This window comes from Protopterus annectens, chromosome 13.part0 (assembly GCF_019279795.1).
Source record: "Protopterus annectens isolate FY-2018-M chromosome 13.part0, PAN1.0, whole genome shotgun sequence".
Taxonomy (NCBI): Eukaryota; Metazoa; Chordata; order Ceratodontiformes; family Protopteridae; genus Protopterus; species Protopterus annectens.
The window spans coordinates 1,126,848,453-1,126,858,751 of record NC_056747.1 but is presented as its reverse complement, the minus strand read 5'-3'; the positions used below and the strand labels follow the sequence as shown (position 1 = coordinate 1,126,858,751).

General features: G+C 40.1%; 1 protein-coding gene across 2 annotated transcripts in view; it reads left to right on the top strand.

The window, feature by feature from the left end:
- The first annotated feature begins 4,777 nt into the window (after positions 1 to 4,777).
- The window catches only part of CCDC43 (coiled-coil domain containing 43), a 156,985-nt gene continuing 151,463 nt past the window's right edge, over positions 4,778 to 10,299 (top strand). The window contains exon 1 of one of the 2 annotated variants that reach the window (XM_044055094.1): positions 4,778 to 4,989. In XM_044055094.1, the coding sequence (XP_043911029.1) occupies positions 4,816 to 4,989 (174 nt within the window). In that variant the 5' untranslated portion in view covers positions 4,778 to 4,815. The remainder of the gene's footprint in view (positions 4,990 to 10,299) is intronic. The other variant, XM_044055093.1, reaches the window with a different exon arrangement.

Genomic DNA, 10,299 nt, shown 5'->3' with positions numbered 1-10,299 from the left:
TTGTTGACCGGGCTAGTCTAGCTGGAAATATTTCCATTTTCAGTAGAGGCCCGGGGAGAAAAGCTCCACAAAAGTAAATACAAGAAAGAAAACCAGCATAAGTAAAAAATAAAAAATTAGTAAAAAACTAACAAACTCTACAATTTAAAATTATTACTTTATAATTGAAAAAAAGGGCTAATGGGGAACAAGGTACTCAAGGGGAGTTTGTGAGGGTGTAGTGCTTTTAATTTTTTAGTGCTGACTTATATAATTGCTTTAGTGAGCAAGTGCCAGGTAACAAATGCAATGTGTTACAGGTAACTTAAATGCAAAAACGACAAACAGTAACTTTCTTTCAAGTGAAAAAAGGAAATAAGTACAGTAAGCAATGCAGATATCACTAGGGATCCACAGAAGCACGGAAAAGCCGCGTTTTAGGTGGAATTAGCATTTCAGGGAAATAACAAGCATACAAACAAAGCTAGATTCAGCAGGCCTGGATCTAGTCTATGCTACAGCAAACAAGGTGTACCAATTTCAGTAAGAAACAGTTCAAATATGTAGGCACTATAAGCCTTTAACCAGAAATTCCCAGCTCAAAAGGGCAGAATCCAGCCTCTCCTCCCAGAAGAGTGCAGACCACAAACCTTCTTAATGTAAAATAACTGGCCTGAAGCCCAAGTGCTTAAACCAGAACTAATACACTTTTAGAATAACAGACACTGAGCCCTCAATCAGCAGTTCCCAACTTAGAAGGATGTAAGCTACCTGTCCTGCCACCACAGTGCAGGCCACAAACCTTCCTAATGTAAAACAACTGGTCTGAAGCCCAAGTGCTTAATCCAAAAGACTTAGAATGATAGCTACACATTAATCAAGTTACTACCAAGCAGTAATAAATACTACTGAATACTTTAAAGAATGCCTGGATTAGTGCTCAAGTTATACAAACAAAGCTAGATTCAGCAGGCCTGGATCTAGTCTATGCTACAGAAAACAAGGTGTACCAATTTCAGTAAGAAGCAGTTCAAATATGCAAGCACTATAAGCCTTTAACCAGAAATTCCCAGCTCAGAAGGGCAGAGTCCAGCCTCTCCTCCCACAAGAGTGCAGACCATGAACCCTTTTAATGTAAAATAACTGGCCTGAAGCCCAAGTGCTTAAACCAGAATTAATACACTTTTAGAATAACAGACACTGAGCCCTCAATCAGCAGTTCCCAACTTAGAAGGATGTAAGCTACCTGTTCTGCCACCACGGTGCAGACCACAAACCTTCTTAATGTAAAACAACTGGTCTGAAGCCCAAGTGCTTAAACTAAAAGGCTTAGAATGAGATACACCAAGTAGTAATAAATACAACTGAGTACTTTTAAGATGACGCAAAAGCAAAATAAAGTAGGAAGAAACACAAATACAGTAAAAGCAGATATTTTTTTTTTCTGAAAAGTAGTAAAAACAGTAGTAAAAACAATTCACAAGCGGTGCAAGCTGGCACACTTGAGTATGTAGCAATATTAGTCCACACACAGTTTGAAAAAATGTAATTAAATTAAAAAGGACTAAAATCAAGTGCAGAAAGGGTTTATTAGGTAGAATGCGGTAAAGAGATGGGACTGGGGGAGTGTCCTAGATCAAATCTACAGTGGGGCGGGCACTGCAAAAGCCACCAAATTTAAACTACAACCAAGAACAGGGAGGAGGGGTAGGGAAACCAGTTTCAACAGAGATGTGAGGAATCAGAGTGGAGATGTGAGGAATCAGAGTGCAAATTATAAAACCAAAAAAATATATACTGATCTCTGTATATTTGCAGAACAGTAAGACAACAGATATCTAATCAACAATTTAGCTCTATAATACAGAAAAATATACTCAGCTCTATATATTTGCATAGTCTTGTAAGGCTGTCTCTCAACACACAGGTTCCACTTTAAAATGTTAAAAGAGGCAAAAGCAAAATAAGGTAATAAAGCAGGAGGAAACAGAGCAGATTAAGATACTATAGGGGAATGCCCTTCCCAAGTGCTCTCTCTGTACACTGCAGAGTATCCAAAATCAAAATATGATCTCACTGTACTCAGTTGAGTAAGCGAATGAGATGGGTCCAGGAGGAGTGTGCAAAAACAGATGTACAGCAGGGGCGGGCAATTCCAAAGCCACCCAAGATTAATACCACAACAAAAAACATGGAGGGGGGGGTGGGGAACTACTGCAGAGATTCAGAGACACACACAATATTTACTGAATCCAAGACACACAATATTTACTCACTCAAATCTTAAATAAGTGCAGAAGATGTACATAAATCAGCTTTTGTCTAGTTGATGTATGCAGACAAGTCTCAGTAGCCAGCAACTCGATTTAAAATAGAAATGTAACCAACACAGATTTTAATGCTAGCAGAAACCCCCAAGCTAATTAACACTTAACAAAGGAATTTCAAAGCAGTCTAACTACTGCAGAGATTCAGAGACACACACAATATTTACTGAATCCAAGACACACAATATTTACTCACTCAAATCTTAAATAAGTGCAGAAAATATATTTAAATCAGCTTATGTCCAGTTGATGTATGCAGACAAGTCTCAGTAGCCAGCAACTCGATTTAAAATGATTACTAGAAATGTAACCAACACAGATTTTAATGCTAGCAGAAACCCCAAGCTAATTAACACTTAACAAAGGAATTTCAAAGCAGTCTAACAACTACTGCAGAGATTCAGAGACGCACACAATATTTACTGAATCCAAGACACACAATATTTACTCACTCAAATCTTAAATAAGTGCAGAAAATATACTTAAATCAGCTTATATGTATGCAGACAAGTCTCAGTAGCCAGCAACTCGATTTAAAATGATTACTAGAAATGTAACCAACACAGATTTTAATGCTAGCAGAAACCCCCAAGCTAGCTGAGGCATTTTGCCTTGAGTGTGTTGACAACGCCTTTAAGTAATGCAGCCGGAGAGATAACTCTCTCTGAAATGAATCTGATTAAAGCGAAACTGAGAAACGGAATGCAACAAGACATGCTAGAAGCTTGGTTACGCATTAAAAGCTACGCCAAGCATAAAAGGATCTGTTGTAATGGGTTTATCTCAACAGCAATGCAGAGTAAAGTCAGTTTGAACATTTATTCGACCAATGATCATGATGATGACATTCTACCTGATGAAGATTTTGCAGTTACAGATAGATAATAGGGTAATTAATTATTAGTAGTCCAGGATATATTTTATAATTAGTTTTATCACATTGTCAGCATGTATTATAGCTGATTTATGGTACTTTGTTCTTATTTACTTCTCTTGTTACAATAAGGTTTATTATGACTTTGATTATAGCTGATTTATGGCACTTTGTTCTTATTTACTTTTGGAGATATGAAGACATACATTGGGCTGTTTTTGGACTGATTTTTGAAGGTAAGTGGGCAAGATTTTAAAAAAGTATTTGGCAACTGTGATACTAGTATTTTAAAAGAATCCCTGATTATTTCTAGATTTGTCACTGGTTGGTTGAGAACTATGTTACAAGGGACAAGGCAACAATTATGAGGCAATCTCATGGACATTCTACAAATTAAGGGACAGTCCAGAGGTATCCCCCTTACGTATCCATACTAACAATGTCAGATAGCACGCTGTCATGGAGACAAATAAATATCACGTTCACGAGTCTGTGTGGCCCAGCTATCTAATTACAGACATTTCCTTTACTTTACTTCTGAGATCTAAATCAAGGAATTGGGCATATGTTCACTACATGGTGAAAGGGTATATTTACTATAGTTTCTTCCTTCACTCAGGTCAATATTTGGATATGGTAACGTTTACTCTTATACTTCTGGCAAAGCAGCAGCACACTGTCAGTCAGATGCATAGTTTTCAACCTTCCATCTCCGAAATTATGAACACTAGCCCTCATAATGTGGAACAAATGGGCAAAATGTGGAACACATACTAATAGCTTCCTAACAACTTCAACTAAGAATGTCATAGGATGGTTAAAATATGCTGGTTTTACTTATGAAAAATATTTTTTAATGAATTAATATGATTCCTTTCTATTTACCATAGATATCAATTAAATGCATAACGAAGCCTTTCGATATAGAACTTCGAGAAACATGAACTTTTAACACCAAATGAGGTACGTTCCTCGTTATGAGGTGCACTTAAGTGGTATGCCCAAGGAAAAAACTGTACCACAACACAATTTAGACTAATAACGAAACAATCACGTTCATCTCGAATGCTCCTCATCAAGACTGATTTGTGTCTTAACTCTTAATGTCTGTATTCTTCACAGTTCCACACTGAAAGAAATAAGAATCAGAGATAACAAGTAACTGATATTAATATCGAATCATATTACTTTATCAAATGAACGTTTTACGAGTGTGAAGTAACACATTTCAACCGAACCTACTTTGATGCTGTTAGTGAGTATTCCACATTTCACTCAATTAGTTCCACGTTCTGGTGATGAAAGATTGAGTTATGAATTCGCTAATACCTCCCCATGGATTGCCTATAGTTTATGGACTGCTGAACAAACATATTAGTAGGTGAATGTTAAAATTACTAACAGACTTTAGCACGGTATTACTAAGCGTAACACCCAGGATTAAGTTTATAAACTCAGAACACAAAAGAATTAAGCTCTCCTAGCATAAGGTCTATTTTTAACCAAGAACCCGCACCTTAACTGACGAGCAAACCAGAAACGAATGAATAGTCAAGCTACATATCCGAAAATTCTCAGCAGGCAGTATTTTAGGTGCCTGCTCCCGGAAAGTGTGTGAGTGAGGACCTTAGTAACATGGCGGCGCCCGAGGGAGCTGCAAGCGGTTTTGATAGTTGGTTAAATAATCGTTTGGAAATGCTTGATATTGATAAAGATGTTTATGCTTCTTATATTCATGGGGTGTTGCAGGAGGAGGATAGTGAACAAGAAAGACGAGAAGCTTTGCGGGACATTTTATCCGCGTTCTTGGTGAGGATTCTTTCACTTGCCTGCTTTCTCGTAGGAAAGTAAAGTAAAAAATGATGTCTAGTGTTTTGGGAACTATTTGCAATTCGTTACTTTCCTGACAAATAGGAGGCTGTCTAATTTAGTAAACGACGAGAACTTTTTAAGATATGCTTAAGTGGTATCCTCCATAGCTGCTGACACACTTTCCTTTGCACCTGTTTCATGGTGTTGAGTTCCATTTCTGCCCCTGCTTTTGTCAATGTGTTTCGCGTTTCGTAGTGAAAACGGTAGTTCTGCACGGAAGTTTTTCTCTGTTGCATTGTTTACAAGGTTGGCTCGTATGTAGGGGTGGCTGGGTGCCTGTTTTTTAAATAAATTTAATACACCCTGTATTTTCTTTTTTGTGTAATATCTTGTGTCCTTGTATATGTGGTGGTGTGATGCAGCTGTTTTTATTATTATTTAAATAAATTATTGCATGTGGTTATATGTTTGAAGCAGAATTTTGAGATGTCACTTCTCCCATGTTTATGTCGTATCTTAGTGAATCACAACTTTTGTCTTGCCACCTTTTCAGCTGCCCAAAAAATGATACAGTTGGACAAATGAAAATTTGTACGACAAGCCATACTTGCAAATAACGCAAAGTACTTTACAGTATTGGCAATGATCAGCCATAACTTGCGTGTTTACTTTATGTGATTTGATTTAATGTAATGAATATTAATGTTTCAAGTAGTGGAACTTGTAATTATATTGCTTGTTCAGAGTCCCCCTGGTCACTACAAGTAACTATTTGTAGGGTCTGTCCTGCAACCACTCTGGCCTTTGGAGCAGAAGGCTGTGCGTACTTTTCCACACTAGGTGGATGGATTGCTTACACTGCTGTGCAGCCTAATGGGTGGGAGGTGCTGCCTGAGTATTCTCTCTCCGATGAGGCAGTAAGCCGCAGTGTTATCTGTTTAAATTGTTGGTAGCTCAAGTGGATGTAAAAAGTTCTGCAGCGCTTATCGAAAAGAGTTGAACTTTATTGAATTATATGTCACAAAAATATCGCAAGTATATTCAATTCCCAAAAATTTCAGCAAAACAAATATCCAATACAAAGTGGATCAAAAACAGAGAAACTTTAACTGCTCCAATTTTTTCCCATGATCACTTAATTTTGTTAATTGCTGTCTGCCTACACTGTGTTTGGTTAAGTAATGCTTGGTATCTAAACTGCCCGCAAAGCCCCAATATCTATTGAAGTAATATTGTTTGTTCAAATGGTCATACTTTCCATAACCAATATTTAAATTAGAAAAAAGCATTATGAAATTCATCCATATTATCTTTGTATCATGTAAAATAAATATTCAATCCTAGGTTCATAGGCTAACAGCCCTGGAGCCTATATAAGACTAGCCCAAGAAGATTCCCTGGCATCATGCCGCCCAAAGTTAGTTCCCGCCCCTGTCAAGCAAGGCGACTGAAATGATCCCCAGGATGATCCCCAGTCGTCAAGATTTCTCCTAAAGAGGGCCAGTGAAGTGCTCTGCTTGACGTAAATAAGTTTGTTCCAGAGTATGGGAAGTCTCTGGGTTAAGAACTTGTTCTCCAGCATGTTTTGTTTATTGTGGTAATGAGGTATAGGTCCCTGGAGCGTGTGGCACGGAGGGATTGGGATTTCTTTAGGTGTAGCATATCTAGCAGCCCTGGTTCAGACAGAGGCCTGAAGCCCAAGTGCTTAAACCATAACTAATACACTTTTAGAATAACAGACACTGAGCCCTCGATCAGCAGTTCCCAACTTAGAAGGATGTAAGCTCTTAAGTAGGCAATAAGAGACAGAGTATAGCTGGAGTTTTTTGAGTCTGCCCGTATAGGGCATGTGTCTAAGGCCTGAGATCCTCTTAGTGAGGTATTTTTGTGGCCTTTCCAGTTGTAGGTGTCTAGTGAGGTACATATCAAATGAGGTGTTGTATTCTATAGTAGGTCTAATGAGGGACGAGTAAAGATGGATTATGACCACAGTGTGGGTTTCCATCAGTGAGCCAGTTGGCAACTCATTTTATAACATAGGGGTTTATGCCTAGTTTAGTGAGTCTGTCTATGATTTCTGAGTGAGGCATGGTGTCGAAGGCCTTAGCAAGATCTAGGTAGGCTGTGTGAGCTACCTTGCCCTCATCCTCAGCCCTGGTGACAGACTCAAAGAAGTCTCTCGGGTTGAGCAGGCATGATCTACTTTTCACAAACCCAAACTGCGTGGGGTCCAGAGTTTGGAGATTCCCTATGGCCTAATTTATAAGGTCCATGATGCTGCGCTCCATAGCCTTGCATATCCGACGACTCAGGCTAATGTGGCGGTAGTTCCAAGGGTCTGTAGTCGCTCCCCCTTTGTGGAGTGGGATGACCATAACAGTGTACCATTCGGTAGGAACAAAGCCTGAAATGAGGCTGTGATTGAGCAGGGTACTCTGGTCTGGTGCCAGTTCACTTTTTAATTCATGTAGAACACAGCCATGGATATCATCAGGTCCCATGGAAGCTGTATTCTTGGCTTTGGACAGTTTTTTTTTTTTTTTTTACCTCTGTAGCCGTGATAATAGGGACTTGGCATTCCTCAGGTTTTGTGATAGGCCCTTTAGGGGGTGAAAGGGGGGTAAAGTTCGCACTGAACTTTGCCAATATGTTGGCAATATCCATTGGTTCTGTATATGTATTGCCATTGTGCTGTAACTCCGAGCAGATCTGAGTATTGCCATGTAGATTCTTGACATAACTGTAGAATCCCTTGTGGTTGTCTTTAGAATCTGCAGCAATTTTGTTTTCGTAGCTAGCTTTAGAGGATTTGATGATGGCTCTCCAGTTTGTTGCTGAGGCTGACAAGGGAGTTTTTCTAGTCTTGGGACGTCGCCCTTTTCTGCAACAGTTTTTTACTTATGTTGTAGAGTTTATGGTGGGGGACCACCAGATTGGTTTCCTTTTTTTGGAGGAGAGCATCTTGGTTCTGTTTGGTATGGCCCGTTCCATGCACATGTGTATGTGCTCATACAGTGCATTGGTGTATGATTCAGTCATGCAACTATTTTCCATTTGCATGGGTGTCGTCAATTTAGCCACCTCTGTTTTTAGAAGTCCAAAACTGGCTTTGGAGAAGTTTTTTTTACAGTGGTTTCCTTTGGGGGGGGGGGGGTTGAGAGTGGGATGTGGATATCTGGTGATTACCTTATGGTCAGGTCTGACCTGGGAGGAGTTGATTACTGGTGTAGAGGAATGGTCATCCATGTTAGTAATGATCAGGTCAAGGATGTTTTTAGCCCTGGTGGGGGTAAGAATGAGTTGGTCCAGGGCATTGGAATTAATGAATTCCAGCAAACGTTGTGCAAGTGTGTTGGTACAGGAGTAATTTTCCCAGTTAATGGAGGGATAGTTAGTCTTCCAGTATAAGGGTATTGGGTTGTACCCTAATATTTTCCAATGTGTTTAGGAATGTGGAGTGGGAGTCTTGGGACATGGTGGGGGATCTGTAGCAGGCTGCAGCCTGGATTGCAGTTTCACCCAGTGTTAGTTGTACTTGAACTATCTCTGATGTGTTATGTTGGGGTACTAGTCTGAAAGTGTGCATATCCTTTATGAATATAGAGACACCACCACCTTTAGTGCTTTGGTTTAGCGGCCAGAAGGTGTGGTATGAATTATAGCCTGGTAGTGCTAGGGTGCTGTCCCGGAGCCTTGAACCAGGTCTTGGTCACTGCACAGATGTCTATGTTCTCTAATTTTAAGGAGTGCTTCGAGCGAGTGCATTTTGAGATTGCGACTTCTAGCGTGCATGACCCTTAAATTTTGTTTGCTTGTAGCTGTCATGGTGGTAATTTTGTCTTCAGGACATTGCCTAAAAAATGCACTATAGGGGGTGGCAAGAGCCTTGGCAAGTATCTGGAATCCTTGGGGTGACAGGTGCAGGCCATCTCTGGCGAAAACATCGAGGTCTGTCTATCATGTCATCCCAGGCAGACATATACTGGATCCCCTTAGAATGACACCAGAAATTAGCCAACTGTTGAAGTTAATCATTTTCTGCTTGTACTGTGGTATCATTCTCTGTGACTGTAGGATGCTACTCAGAGCTAGGGTCATAACTGCCTGGGCTACAAGAGCTGAGAGCTCCTCTGTCTCTCCATGTAGTCCAGGAAGGTAGGTCTTGGGTCATTCACACCAACATGGACAATGACAGAGTTGTATTTGTACCTGTTGTGGAGTGACTTAAGTGTGTGTGTTATGTGGCGGATCCTGGCACTGAACAGGCAGCTGACTTCAACCTAGTGAGTGGGACATCGGTGTGCATTACTATTTAGTCAACTATGACTAGTGTATTGGGTAAGTTGTTTTGCCTTATTGGCTTTGGTTGAGTGGCACACTGTGTATGTGAGCTATATGTCTCATGGTTTATGCTGGGATGTGGTGGTTGTTTGCATTTCTGTTTAGGCAGATTTTTATTGAGAGCCTCTGCAAAAGTAAGTTTGTGTTTTGTGTTACTATGTGAGGGCTGTGGTAGTGTATGTACTGGTGGCTATGTGTTGAATGTGGTGTGGTGCAGGTGTTAACCTTCTCCCCTTGACTGGCTAATCCAGTCTTGGCTGGAGAGTGCTTGGCTTCCAATTAGGCTATATATGTGCATCTCTCACAAGTCAGTGTTGGGAGGTAAGAGGAGAGGGTTGTCTGTACACGAAGCAGTTGCTACATTGCATCAGGATGCCCAAGGTCACCAGGTTGACAGGAGAAAGCACAGGGAACTCTGGCTATGAGCTCAATATATTAAGTAATGAAGCCTTTTACAGGAAAAATGTCACTCTGTGTCTGAGTCTGTACAGAGCACTGCCAAATACTTGAGGGGGAAACTAATACTTAGACCCTGAAAATTTAAAGATGAAGTATGTAGGCAGATATCCCAAAGTAAGGAAGAAATCAAACTTTATTTACTGAAAATAAAGAATTGAACTTGTCAAGAATGATAAAAAGAGGGGAGTCGCATGAATGGCTACTACTAATGCTGGTCTCAGCACAGCTTTACTCTGTTGGGATACAATACTCCTTTGCTTCTTCTCTCACCAGAAGCAAAATGTTAGTATCAATCCCAAGAAGAGAAGCAGGCCATGGCCTGTTTGGTAATCCACAGTCTTGTCCCAGATGATTCAAGGGTCTTACAGGCTTTGTGTCCTTTTTCTGGTAGATGCTTCAAATAGCAACCAGACCAATCGGGTACGTTAAGCACAGACACTCACTTTCCAACCAGAAAGAGTCAGGAATCAATGCACTGTGCTCTTACTCTCACCAGGATCAGAATAT